At 72.8% G+C, this 13213-nt stretch overlaps 2 protein-coding genes across 5 annotated transcripts in view; both read left to right on the top strand.

Moving 5' to 3' along the window:
• The window catches only part of LOC125436749 (A-kinase anchor protein 2-like), a 480182-nt gene that overhangs the window by 140291 nt on the left and 326678 nt on the right, over nt 1–13213 (top strand). The gene's annotated exons all lie outside the window — the stretch shown is intronic.
• Nucleotides 7430–13213, top strand: part of LOC125436751 (paralemmin-2-like) — a 161947-nt gene continuing 156163 nt past the window's right edge. For both annotated transcript variants that reach the window (XM_048504007.1, XM_048504009.1), the window contains exon 1: nt 7430–7767. In XM_048504007.1, the coding sequence (XP_048359964.1) occupies nt 7723–7767 (45 nt within the window). In that variant the 5' untranslated portion in view covers nt 7430–7722. The remainder of the gene's footprint in view (nt 7768–13213) is intronic.

A 13213-nucleotide genomic window follows, 5' to 3' on the forward strand; every position in this document is an offset into this window, starting at 1 on the left:
GGGGGTGGGGGGGGGGGGGGGTGGGGGGGGGGGGGGGTGGGGGGGGGGGGGGGTGGGGGGGGGGGGGGGTGGGGGGGGGGGGGGGTGGGGGGGGGGGGGGGTGGGGGGGGGGGGGGGTGGGGGGGGGGGGGGGTGGGGGGGGGGGGGGGTGGGGGGGGGGGGGGGTGGGGGGGGGGGGGGGTGGGGGGGGGGGGGGGTGGGGGGGGGGGGGGGTGGGGGGGGGGGGGGGTGGGGGGGGGGGGGGGTGGGGGGGGGGGGGGGTGGGGGGGGGGGGGGGTGGGGGGGGGGGGGGGTGGGGGGGGGGGGGGGTGGGGGGGGGGGGGGGTGGGGGGGGGGGGGGGTGGGGGGGGGGGGGGGTGGGGGGGGGGGGGGGTGGGGGGGGGGGGGGGTGGGGGGGGGGGGGGGTGGGGGGGGGGGGGGGTGGGGGGGGGGGGGGGTGGGGGGGGGGGGGGGTGGGGGGGGGGGGGGGTGGGGGGGGGGGGGGGTGGGGGGGGGGGGGGGTGGGGGGGGGGGGGGGTGGGGGGGGGGGGGGGTGGGGGGGGGGGGGGGTGGGGGGGGGGGGGGGTGGGGGGGGGGGGGGGTGGGGGGGGGGGGGGGTGGGGGGGGGGGGGGGTGGGGGGGGGGGGGGGTGGGGGGGGGGGGGGGTGGGGGGGGGGGGGGGTGGGGGGGGGGGGGGGTGGGGGGGGGGGGGGGTGGGGGGGGGGGGGGGTGGGGGGGGGGGGGGGTGGGGGGGGGGGGGGGTGGGGGGGGGGGGGGGTGGGGGGGGGGGGGGGTGGGGGGGGGGGGGGGTGGGGGGGGGGGGGGGTGGGGGGGGGGGGGGGTGGGGGGGGGGGGGGGTGGGGGGGGGGGGGGGTGGGGGGGGGGGGGGGTGGGGGGGGGGGGGGGTGGGGGGGGGGGGGGGTGGGGGGGGGGGGGGGTGGGGGGGGGGGGGGGTGGGGGGGGGGGGGGGTGGGGGGGGGGGGGGGTGGGGGGGGGGGGGGGTGGGGGGGGGGGGGGGTGGGGGGGGGGGGGGGTGGGGGGGGGGGGGGGTGGGGGGGGGGGGGGGTGGGGGGGGGGGGGGGTGGGGGGGGGGGGGGGTGGGGGGGGGGGGGGGTGGGGGGGGGGGGGGGTGGGGGGGGGGGGGGGTGGGGGGGGGGGGGGGTGGGGGGGGGGGGGGGTGGGGGGGGGGGGGGGTGGGGGGGGGGGGGGGTGGGGGGGGGGGGGGGTGGGGGGGGGGGGGGGTGGGGGGGGGGGGGGGTGGGGGGGGGGGGGGGTGGGGGGGGGGGGGGGTGGGGGGGGGGGGGGGTGGGGGGGGGGGGGGGTGGGGGGGGGGGGGGGTGGGGGGGGGGGGGGGTGGGGGGGGGGGGGGGTGGGGGGGGGGGGGGGTGGGGGGGGGGGGGGGTGGGGGGGGGGGGGGGTGGGGGGGGGGGGGGGTGGGGGGGGGGGGGGGTGGGGGGGGGGGGGGGTGGGGGGGGGGGGGGGTGGGGGGGGGGGGGGGTGGGGGGGGGGGGGGGTGGGGGGGGGGGGGGGTGGGGGGGGGGGGGGGTGGGGGGGGGGGGGGGTGGGGGGGGGGGGGGGTGGGGGGGGGGGGGGGTGGGGGGGGGGGGGGGTGGGGGGGGGGGGGGGTGGGGGGGGGGGGGGGTGGGGGGGGGGGGGGGTGGGGGGGGGGGGGGGTGGGGGGGGGGGGGGGTGGGGGGGGGGGGGGGTGGGGGGGGGGGGGGGTGGGGGGGGGGGGGGGTGGGGGGGGGGGGGGGTGGGGGGGGGGGGGGGTGGGGGGGGGGGGGGGTGGGGGGGGGGGGGGGTGGGGGGGGGGGGGGGTGGGGGGGGGGGGGGGTGGGGGGGGGGGGGGGTGGGGGGGGGGGGGGGTGGGGGGGGGGGGGGGTGGGGGGGGGGGGGGGTGGGGGGGGGGGGGGGTGGGGGGGGGGGGGGGTGGGGGGGGGGGGGGGTGGGGGGGGGGGGGGGTGGGGGGGGGGGGGGGTGGGGGGGGGGGGGGGTGGGGGGGGGGGGGGGTGGGGGGGGGGGGGGGTGGGGGGGGGGGGGGGTGGGGGGGGGGGGGGGTGGGGGGGGGGGGGGGTGGGGGGGGGGGGGGGTGGGGGGGGGGGGGGGTGGGGGGGGGGGGGGGTGGGGGGGGGGGGGGGTGGGGGGGGGGGGGGGTGGGGGGGGGGGGGGGTGGGGGGGGGGGGGGGTGGGGGGGGGGGGGGGTGGGGGGGGGGGGGGGTGGGGGGGGGGGGGGGTGGGGGGGGGGGGGGGTGGGGGGGGGGGGGGGTGGGGGGGGGGGGGGGTGGGGGGGGGGGGGGGTGGGGGGGGGGGGGGGTGGGGGGGGGGGGGGGTGGGGGGGGGGGGGGGTGGGGGGGGGGGGGGGTGGGGGGGGGGGGGGGTGGGGGGGGGGGGGGGTGGGGGGGGGGGGGGGTGGGGGGGGGGGGGGGTGGGGGGGGGGGGGGGTGGGGGGGGGGGGGGGTGGGGGGGGGGGGGGGTGGGGGGGGGGGGGGGTGGGGGGGGGGGGGGGTGGGGGGGGGGGGGGGTGGGGGGGGGGGGGGGTGGGGGGGGGGGGGGGTGGGGGGGGGGGGGGGTGGGGGGGGGGGGGGGTGGGGGGGGGGGGGGGTGGGGGGGGGGGGGGGTGGGGGGGGGGGGGGGTGGGGGGGGGGGGGGGTGGGGGGGGGGGGGGGTGGGGGGGGGGGGGGGTGGGGGGGGGGGGGGGTGGGGGGGGGGGGGGGTGGGGGGGGGGGGGGGTGGGGGGGGGGGGGGGTGGGGGGGGGGGGGGGTGGGGGGGGGGGGGGGTGGGGGGGGGGGGGGGTGGGGGGGGGGGGGGGTGGGGGGGGGGGGGGGTGGGGGGGGGGGGGGGTGGGGGGGGGGGGGGGTGGGGGGGGGGGGGGGTGGGGGGGGGGGGGGGTGGGGGGGGGGGGGGGTGGGGGGGGGGGGGGGTGGGGGGGGGGGGGGGTGGGGGGGGGGGGGGGTGGGGGGGGGGGGGGGTGGGGGGGGGGGGGGGTGGGGGGGGGGGGGGGTGGGGGGGGGGGGGGGTGGGGGGGGGGGGGGGTGGGGGGGGGGGGGGGTGGGGGGGGGGGGGGGTGGGGGGGGGGGGGGGTGGGGGGGGGGGGGGGTGGGGGGGGGGGGGGGTGGGGGGGGGGGGGGGTGGGGGGGGGGGGGGGTGGGGGGGGGGGGGGGTGGGGGGGGGGGGGGGTGGGGGGGGGGGGGGGTGGGGGGGGGGGGGGGTGGGGGGGGGGGGGGGTGGGGGGGGGGGGGGGTGGGGGGGGGGGGGGGTGGGGGGGGGGGGGGGTGGGGGGGGGGGGGGGTGGGGGGGGGGGGGGGTGGGGGGGGGGGGGGGTGGGGGGGGGGGGGGGTGGGGGGGGGGGGGGGTGGGGGGGGGGGGGGGTGGGGGGGGGGGGGGGTGGGGGGGGGGGGGGGTGGGGGGGGGGGGGGGTGGGGGGGGGGGGGGGTGGGGGGGGGGGGGGGTGGGGGGGGGGGGGGGTGGGGGGGGGGGGGGGTGGGGGGGGGGGGGGGTGGGGGGGGGGGGGGGTGGGGGGGGGGGGGGGTGGGGGGGGGGGGGGGTGGGGGGGGGGGGGGGTGGGGGGGGGGGGGGGTGGGGGGGGGGGGGGGTGGGGGGGGGGGGGGGTGGGGGGGGGGGGGGGTGGGGGGGGGGGGGGGTGGGGGGGGGGGGGGGTGGGGGGGGGGGGGGGTGGGGGGGGGGGGGGGTGGGGGGGGGGGGGGGTGGGGGGGGGGGGGGGTGGGGGGGGGGGGGGGTGGGGGGGGGGGGGGGTGGGGGGGGGGGGGGGTGGGGGGGGGGGGGGGTGGGGGGGGGGGGGGGTGGGGGGGGGGGGGGGTGGGGGGGGGGGGGGGTGGGGGGGGGGGGGGGTGGGGGGGGGGGGGGGTGGGGGGGGGGGGGGGTGGGGGGGGGGGGGGGTGGGGGGGGGGGGGGGTGGGGGGGGGGGGGGGTGGGGGGGGGGGGGGGTGGGGGGGGGGGGGGGTGGGGGGGGGGGGGGGTGGGGGGGGGGGGGGGTGGGGGGGGGGGGGGGTGGGGGGGGGGGGGGGTGGGGGGGGGGGGGGGTGGGGGGGGGGGGGGGTGGGGGGGGGGGGGGGTGGGGGGGGGGGGGGGTGGGGGGGGGGGGGGGTGGGGGGGGGGGGGGGTGGGGGGGGGGGGGGGTGGGGGGGGGGGGGGGTGGGGGGGGGGGGGGGTGGGGGGGGGGGGGGGTGGGGGGGGGGGGGGGTGGGGGGGGGGGGGGGTGGGGGGGGGGGGGGGTGGGGGGGGGGGGGGGTGGGGGGGGGGGGGGGTGGGGGGGGGGGGGGGTGGGGGGGGGGGGGGGTGGGGGGGGGGGGGGGTGGGGGGGGGGGGGGGTGGGGGGGGGGGGGGGTGGGGGGGGGGGGGGGTGGGGGGGGGGGGGGGTGGGGGGGGGGGGGGGTGGGGGGGGGGGGGGGTGGGGGGGGGGGGGGGTGGGGGGGGGGGGGGGTGGGGGGGGGGGGGGGTGGGGGGGGGGGGGGGTGGGGGGGGGGGGGGGTGGGGGGGGGGGGGGGTGGGGGGGGGGGGGGGTGGGGGGGGGGGGGGGTGGGGGGGGGGGGGGGTGGGGGGGGGGGGGGGTGGGGGGGGGGGGGGGTGGGGGGGGGGGGGGGTGGGGGGGGGGGGGGGTGGGGGGGGGGGGGGGTGGGGGGGGGGGGGGGTGGGGGGGGGGGGGGGTGGGGGGGGGGGGGGGTGGGGGGGGGGGGGGGTGGGGGGGGGGGGGGGTGGGGGGGGGGGGGGGTGGGGGGGGGGGGGGGTGGGGGGGGGGGGGGGTGGGGGGGGGGGGGGGTGGGGGGGGGGGGGGGTGGGGGGGGGGGGGGGTGGGGGGGGGGGGGGGTGGGGGGGGGGGGGGGTGGGGGGGGGGGGGGGTGGGGGGGGGGGGGGGTGGGGGGGGGGGGGGGTGGGGGGGGGGGGGGGTGGGGGGGGGGGGGGGTGGGGGGGGGGGGGGGTGGGGGGGGGGGGGGGTGGGGGGGGGGGGGGGTGGGGGGGGGGGGGGGTGGGGGGGGGGGGGGGTGGGGGGGGGGGGGGGTGGGGGGGGGGGGGGGTGGGGGGGGGGGGGGGTGGGGGGGGGGGGGGGTGGGGGGGGGGGGGGGTGGGGGGGGGGGGGGGTGGGGGGGGGGGGGGGTGGGGGGGGGGGGGGGTGGGGGGGGGGGGGGGTGGGGGGGGGGGGGGGTGGGGGGGGGGGGGGGTGGGGGGGGGGGGGGGTGGGGGGGGGGGGGGGTGGGGGGGGGGGGGGGTGGGGGGGGGGGGGGGTGGGGGGGGGGGGGGGTGGGGGGGGGGGGGGGTGGGGGGGGGGGGGGGTGGGGGGGGGGGGGGGTGGGGGGGGGGGGGGGTGGGGGGGGGGGGGGGTGGGGGGGGGGGGGGGTGGGGGGGGGGGGGGGTGGGGGGGGGGGGGGGTGGGGGGGGGGGGGGGTGGGGGGGGGGGGGGGTGGGGGGGGGGGGGGGTGGGGGGGGGGGGGGGTGGGGGGGGGGGGGGGTGGGGGGGGGGGGGGGTGGGGGGGGGGGGGGGTGGGGGGGGGGGGGGGTGGGGGGGGGGGGGGGTGGGGGGGGGGGGGGGTGGGGGGGGGGGGGGGTGGGGGGGGGGGGGGGTGGGGGGGGGGGGGGGTGGGGGGGGGGGGGGGTGGGGGGGGGGGGGGGTGGGGGGGGGGGGGGGTGGGGGGGGGGGGGGGTGGGGGGGGGGGGGGGTGGGGGGGGGGGGGGGTGGGGGGGGGGGGGGGTGGGGGGGGGGGGGGGTGGGGGGGGGGGGGGGTGGGGGGGGGGGGGGGTGGGGGGGGGGGGGGGTGGGGGGGGGGGGGGGTGGGGGGGGGGGGGGGTGGGGGGGGGGGGGGGTGGGGGGGGGGGGGGGTGGGGGGGGGGGGGGGTGGGGGGGGGGGGGGGTGGGGGGGGGGGGGGGTGGGGGGGGGGGGGGGTGGGGGGGGGGGGGGGTGGGGGGGGGGGGGGGTGGGGGGGGGGGGGGGTGGGGGGGGGGGGGGGTGGGGGGGGGGGGGGGTGGGGGGGGGGGGGGGTGGGGGGGGGGGGGGGTGGGGGGGGGGGGGGGTGGGGGGGGGGGGGGGTGGGGGGGGGGGGGGGTGGGGGGGGGGGGGGGTGGGGGGGGGGGGGGGTGGGGGGGGGGGGGGGTGGGGGGGGGGGGGGGTGGGGGGGGGGGGGGGTGGGGGGGGGGGGGGGTGGGGGGGGGGGGGGGTGGGGGGGGGGGGGGGTGGGGGGGGGGGGGGGTGGGGGGGGGGGGGGGTGGGGGGGGGGGGGGGTGGGGGGGGGGGGGGGTGGGGGGGGGGGGGGGTGGGGGGGGGGGGGGGTGGGGGGGGGGGGGGGTGGGGGGGGGGGGGGGTGGGGGGGGGGGGGGGTGGGGGGGGGGGGGGGTGGGGGGGGGGGGGGGTGGGGGGGGGGGGGGGTGGGGGGGGGGGGGGGTGGGGGGGGGGGGGGGTGGGGGGGGGGGGGGGTGGGGGGGGGGGGGGGTGGGGGGGGGGGGGGGTGGGGGGGGGGGGGGGTGGGGGGGGGGGGGGGTGGGGGGGGGGGGGGGTGGGGGGGGGGGGGGGTGGGGGGGGGGGGGGGTGGGGGGGGGGGGGGGTGGGGGGGGGGGGGGGTGGGGGGGGGGGGGGGTGGGGGGGGGGGGGGGTGGGGGGGGGGGGGGGTGGGGGGGGGGGGGGGTGGGGGGGGGGGGGGGTGGGGGGGGGGGGGGGTGGGGGGGGGGGGGGGTGGGGGGGGGGGGGGGTGGGGGGGGGGGGGGGTGGGGGGGGGGGGGGGTGGGGGGGGGGGGGGGTGGGGGGGGGGGGGGGTGGGGGGGGGGGGGGGTGGGGGGGGGGGGGGGTGGGGGGGGGGGGGGGTGGGGGGGGGGGGGGGTGGGGGGGGGGGGGGGTGGGGGGGGGGGGGGGTGGGGGGGGGGGGGGGTGGGGGGGGGGGGGGGTGGGGGGGGGGGGGGGTGGGGGGGGGGGGGGGTGGGGGGGGGGGGGGGTGGGGGGGGGGGGGGGTGGGGGGGGGGGGGGGTGGGGGGGGGGGGGGGTGGGGGGGGGGGGGGGTGGGGGGGGGGGGGGGTGGGGGGGGGGGGGGGTGGGGGGGGGGGGGGGTGGGGGGGGGGGGGGGTGGGGGGGGGGGGGGGTGGGGGGGGGGGGGGGTGGGGGGGGGGGGGGGGGGGGGGGGGGGGGGGTGGGGGGGGGGGGGGGTGGGGGGGGGGGGGGGTGGGGGGGGGGGGCCGGAAAGTGCGCGCTCGCACCGGGCGGCGTTTCCCCAAAGGTGGCCAATTCCCCCCGTCGCACAGCTAAGCACTGCTGGCTTAGCCGGCGACTGGGATGGCCCCCTTCTCCCCCCGCCCCTCCCGTAGTAAGCGCCGTGTCCCCCCCCCCCCCAACTCCCTCCCTCCCTCCCTCCCGCGCCGTCTCCCCGTCTCCGGCTGGTCCCCGTTGCTCCACGTGGGCTGGCCATCATGTCAGAGGAGGAGCCGCCAGACGTCAACGCCGAGCCATTGCAGCCCCTGCACTCCGCCGCTCGCCTCGATGGCCGGGCTGACAGCCGCGGCGCCCGGAGATGCAGCTGGAGCCGGCAGCCGGGCAGCGCACAGGAGGCGGCAGGCAGGCGGGCGGCGGTCCGGTCCAGCCCGGGCTGTGGCGATGATCTCGCCCTGACCGGGGTCCGGCCAGCTGCGGCTGCCTTTGCTCCCCGCCGCCCTCCTCGGGCTCCCCTGTCCAAAGGGGTCCTCCCTGGGCGACTTTGCTCCTTCGCCCTTGGATTCCTTCTTCCCTTGCATCCTTCCCTCTCCCAGGATGGCGGAGGCCGAATTGCACAAGGAGAGGCTGCGAGCCATTGCAGTAAGTCCGCTTTTGGGGCTGGACTCTTCCCCTTTTTCTTGGGGAGGGGCAGGGGTTTGAGCCGAGGGGCAGGTGATGGAACTCTGCATTCCAGGCCAGGATGAAGTTTTGCTGAGTTCCCCTTTAGGGCTCCCTTTGGCCTTTTGGCAGAGCAGGATGGGTCCTTTGGGTTGGGATGGGTTGCTTGCATCGCGGCATACCCGAAAGACCAGCAGGAGAAGAGCAGGGGTTTTTAAAAGAGGCAGCAGAGAAATGACTAGCATATCAACTTCAGCTTGGTTCACATGTATTAGGAATGCTGATTTCCCCCCATTAAATAATAATTTGCGCCGTTTCGCTGATTGAATAGCGTGTCCGCTTTTTAAAAAACCTTTGAACCAAGTCAAATGTAACTGGCACTGATGGTCAGGGAACAGTTGATCTGTGACACCGATCCATAACTTCACTTGCTCATGCTGAATGCTCTTCAGATCTATTAGGGGTTGAGAGAGAGGCTCCTTCCGCACATGCAGAATAATGCACTTTTAAACTGCTTTCAGTGCTCTTTGAAGCTGTGCGGAATGACAAAACCCACTTGCAAACAGTTATGAAAGAGGTTTGAAAACGCATTATTTTGCGTGTGCGGAAGGGGCCAGAGAGAGAGAGATAGAGAGAGAGCCCTCCTCAATTGAGTAATTGCTGTAGGGTCAGTTCTCATAACTATTATTCTTAAGGTAATGAACTTAGCGGAAGTTGGGGCCCGGCATGCTCACTCCAGCTGTAAATGCCCTAACACGTGTTTGGATTGTGGTTCACCACATCCCGGTTTTTGAGTAGAACACACCAACCTCTTTACCACATAAGCAACACAATGTGGCCAGCCTTTTATTTGGCATCTCCTCGGCATCCCAGACAGTTTTAACAAAGCAAGGACTGATTTTTGAATATGAAATCATCATAATCAGCGATGAGAAGAGTAGAGGAAGGGGGATCAAAGGTGGATCCTTGGGAAGCTTTGAGGACCCCCCCCCCTTTTTTTTAATACCCCACTCTTTTTAAATTTGCCTATAAGAGATTACCGTATGTGAAGCCTAAAACCAGATGTGAGTCCCACAGCTACAAAAAGGAAACCCCCGAGACAGATAACTGAAGTACTCTTATTCTTCTGTGGCATTTCACATCCACTGTGAAAATCACATTCCTGTCAGAATTGCAACCTGCAATCAAGTGAGGATTTCACTCAGTATTTTGAAGTGCTAAGTATTTCCCTCCTCCTCCTCCTCTTTGTCTCAAATTGGTCCTATGGGAAACGCCTTCCACATGAAAGGATAAAGGGCGCCGTAGATGGTGCTTTCTGCTCCTCTGCTAACCCTGCGTGACCTTGTCCTTGAGGAAACACGCTGACATTCGTCCTTCCGTGTGCGCAGCCGTTCCCTCTCTACTTTGTGGAGCTGTTCTGCTTACTCAGGCAAAGCTGCGGACTCAAGAAAGGGCCGGGCTCCCTGCGTACAGACGTCTGCGCACCTCAGGGCCGAAGTGAAAAGGCAGAAAAGGATTGTGGTGGCTTGGATTTTCGGATCCCTGCCAGAGCGTTGCCAATGATCAACAGATGTTGTGTCTTTTTTCATTGTAGCCGGCCACAGATGGATCCTATATTTCCTTTGTAGACATAGGAGCAGCTGTTGGCCTCGCTACTCTGGGAGGTTGTTTTGTTTAGGTCATTTAATCCAGTAATATGTGCCTTTTATTTTTCAAAATATGCAGACCTCCTCTCTATTGAAAGCCTTTGAAAACATTCTCGGAAAACATCAAATAGCCTATACTGCTTGGGGGTGGGGGATAGAAAGTCTAATGATTTAAAGCTAATATCGTAGCCATCAGGAAGAAGCTCGATGGTTTTCTTTTGAAAAATCGTCCCCGAGCCTTTCCACACGTTATGTAGGCATTTACGACACTTTGGATTAAAGTGTTCGTCAATAGACATTGATGAAGCTCTAACAGGTTGCTCGTAAGAGTTTCTGTGTTGGCAGGTAAGAGAAGCAAGGTAAGAGCGGAACTGGATGTAAGAAGGCTGGCGCAAGATTTGCATCTGTTGAGTCTAGTTCTTAGCAGTAACATGGAAACTCAGGTTTGCAGGGGACCATTAGATATTGGCCCCTTCTGCACACGCAAAATAATGCATTTTCAAACCACTTTCACAACTGTTTGCAAGTGGATTTTGCTATTACGCACAGCTTCAAAGAACACTGAAAGCAGTTTGAAAGTGCATTATTCTGCATGTGTGGAATGAGCCATTGTTTGAGGGCCTTCTCACCTTTGCCCGGTTTGTCCTTCCCTATGAAATTTTAGCCCATTTTCCCTCCGGGCCAAACTGATTACACAGGAAAAAAAATGAGCTGAGAGTGAATGGCCGAAGATCTCCAAATAGTACAGCCACCTTATCAAATTGATTATTGCAGGTTGCAGGTCAAAGTATGAGCTGCCCGCAATGAAATTAGCTGTCATTGATAGCAGGGAGTGATATTTAACATATGCACCAAGTTGCCTGCATTGCCATTGTTAATGGTAGGCAGAATGGTTTTTATGGTCAGTTTATTGTGATTTGTGGCCGACCTCAATCAGAAGTTTAATGTATGCACCAACAGATTCATAATGTATAAGAGAATCAGCTTAACGGAATATGCCACAATCCTAAAGTCCTGACCTTCTGCTGTCAGGACAACATCACACGTTTGGGGGACTATAAAATGTAGCGGCTGTATCCATAGGGATGTCCACTGAGCACAGTTTGAAGCCTCCTTCCATTGTAGGAGCAGCAGTGGCGTAGTGGTTAAGAGCACTCTAATCTGGAGGGACCGGGTTTGATTCCACGCTCTGCCACTTGAGTTGTGAAGGCTTATCTGGGGAATTCAGATTAGCCTGTGCACTCCCACACACGCCAGCTGGGTGACCTTAGGCTAGTCACAGCTTCTCGGAGCTCTCTCAGCCCCACCTCCCTCACAGGGTGTTTGTTGTGAGAGGGGAAAGGCAAGGAGATTGTAAGCCCTTTTGAGTCTCCTACAGGAGAGAAAGGGGGATATAAATCCAAACTACTCCTCCTCCTCCTCCTCCTCCTCCTCCTCCTCCTCCTCCTCCTCTTCTTCTTCTTCTTCTTCTTCTTCTTCTTCTTCTTCTTCTCTCAGCCCCACCTACCTCACAGGGTGTTTGTTGTGAGGGGGAAAGGGAAAGGAGTTTTTAAGTCTGGAGTCTCCTACAGGAGAGAAAGGGGGGATATAAATCCAACTCTTCTTCCTCTTCTAAATGGTTTTATTATATTGTTTTAGTTGGGAGCTGCCTTGAACAGGTCTCTGAAGAATAGTGTATGCATTTTCTAAATAAATTACGTGTCTCTTCCTTTAATGGAAGACCTGCTGAAGTTAGATCAACCCTCCTGAGGCTGGAAAAACTTCCTCCACTCTAATATAAGATACATTTTAGTGACTTCAATCTGTTATCTGCTGACTCACAGTCTCTAAGTCTTCTTCCAGTGGAGGGAGTCTTCCTCTGAGAGGAGGCTCAGTGGAAGGAAATCACTCGATTCAACCCCAATATATTTTTCAGGAGTACACTTTAAAATGCAAAACATGAATGAGACGAACATTTGGAAATGTGAATCACGCGGATATGCTCAACAGGCAGCCAAGATTGAACACAGCTCCCCATTAACAGTAATCCACGTTGACTTCACATAGGATAGAATGATCCCCTGCCAGACCATGTTATGGGGCTCAGATTAAGAAGGATCTTGATCTACAGACTCCTTCATAGTTTGGGCAATTGAAGCAGCAAATTCCTTCATGACACCCCTATCGTACACATTGAAATATCACGAGTCACATTTCAATAAATGTATGGTGGTTGGAGGAACTTCTTCCATCTTGAGGTAAAATACATGACATGACCAGCCTTCTATTCACAAACTTGCTTGTGCTAAGTCTTCCTTCAGTCGAGAAAGTTTTCCTATGTGAGGGAAGGTTTAATGGAAGAAAGTGACTAGACCCACCCTATATATTTTTCAGGCGTAACCTCTGCTTGAAACACCTACTCAAGACTGGTTGTGGTCGCTTTTCCGGGCTGTGAGGCCGTGGTCTGGTGGTTCTTGTTCCTAACGTTTCGCCTGCATCTGTGGCTGGCATCTTCAGAGGTGTATCACACTGTGTGTAACAGACTTCCCTCTGTGATACACCTCTGATGATCCAGTTGTGCCTTAGGACAATTCTCATAGCTGACTGGATGCTTCAGTCTTTGGCCTCACAACAGGAGTACTGGGCCTCTCTGGCCAGCTATGGAGGTCCCTATATTAGATATCTAACCCAGTGGTGGGATCCAAAAATTGTAGTAACAAGTTCCCATGGTGGTGGGATTCAAACTGTGGCGTAGCGCCAATGGGGCTGGGCAGGCCACGATGGGGGCATGGCTGGGCATTCCGGGGGCGAGCCTTTCCTGGGCGGGGCTGTGGCAAGGATGCAGCCGCTGCGCTGGTCCTTGGGCGGGAAACAAATGCACGCAGGCGCAGTCTGCCACGCACGCCGGTGCACCTCCTGCTAGACTGCTTCAAGTTCTGCGCGCTACTGCTGAGAGGAGGGGCATAACTAAGGCAAAAATCACTGGCAAAATCACCAATTAGTAACCCCCTCTCAGCACACACAAATAATTAGTAACCTACTCTCGGGAACCTGTGAGAACCTGCTGGATCCCACCTCTGATCTAACCTAAATCTTACAGCCCTCATTTGTAAACAAGTAAACTTTAAAATGGTATCCTATCATAAGGTGGACACCTTTAAAGTAAATAAAGTTAAGTCAAGAGGGAGCAAGTATACCAAGCCAAATACATTTTGCTTTTTATTTCTCAAACTATAACCTTATGTTCCTTGCGTATATAATACGCCTGTTTCGGGGGGGGGGGGGGCGCAATGCCCTGCATGTTCCAACTGACTGAGGCCCCTTCTGCACATGCAGAATAATGCACTTCCAATCCACTTTCAATGCACTTTGCAGCTGGATTTTACTGTGCAGAATAGCAAAATCCACTTGCAAACAATTGTGAAAGTAGATTGAAAGTGCATTGTTTTGCATGTGCAGAAGGGGCCTGAGAAAAGTTTTGCTTCCGCACAGGCAGAATAATGCACTTTCAATCCACTTTCAGTGCACTTTGAAGCTGGACTTTACTGTGCTGAATAGCAAAATCCACTTGCAAACAATTGTGAAAGTGGACTGAAAGTGCATTATCCTGCATGTGCGGAAGGGGCCCTAATGCCTTTGTCTTTTCTGCCAAGATACCTAGTGAGTGTGTATGAACTTTCAGACATGAATTTTTTGCTTGTTGAAGGCTAGAAGATAGCAGAATGCTCGCATTACAACTTTAATCAAAGTACCAACATAGTACTAATAATGACTCGTCTCCCACTGGCCTTCCAGAGCAAACT

The sequence above is a fragment of the Sphaerodactylus townsendi genome, linkage group LG07, assembly GCF_021028975.2.
Source record: "Sphaerodactylus townsendi isolate TG3544 linkage group LG07, MPM_Stown_v2.3, whole genome shotgun sequence".
Lineage (NCBI taxonomy): Eukaryota > Metazoa > Chordata > Lepidosauria > Squamata > Sphaerodactylidae > Sphaerodactylus > Sphaerodactylus townsendi.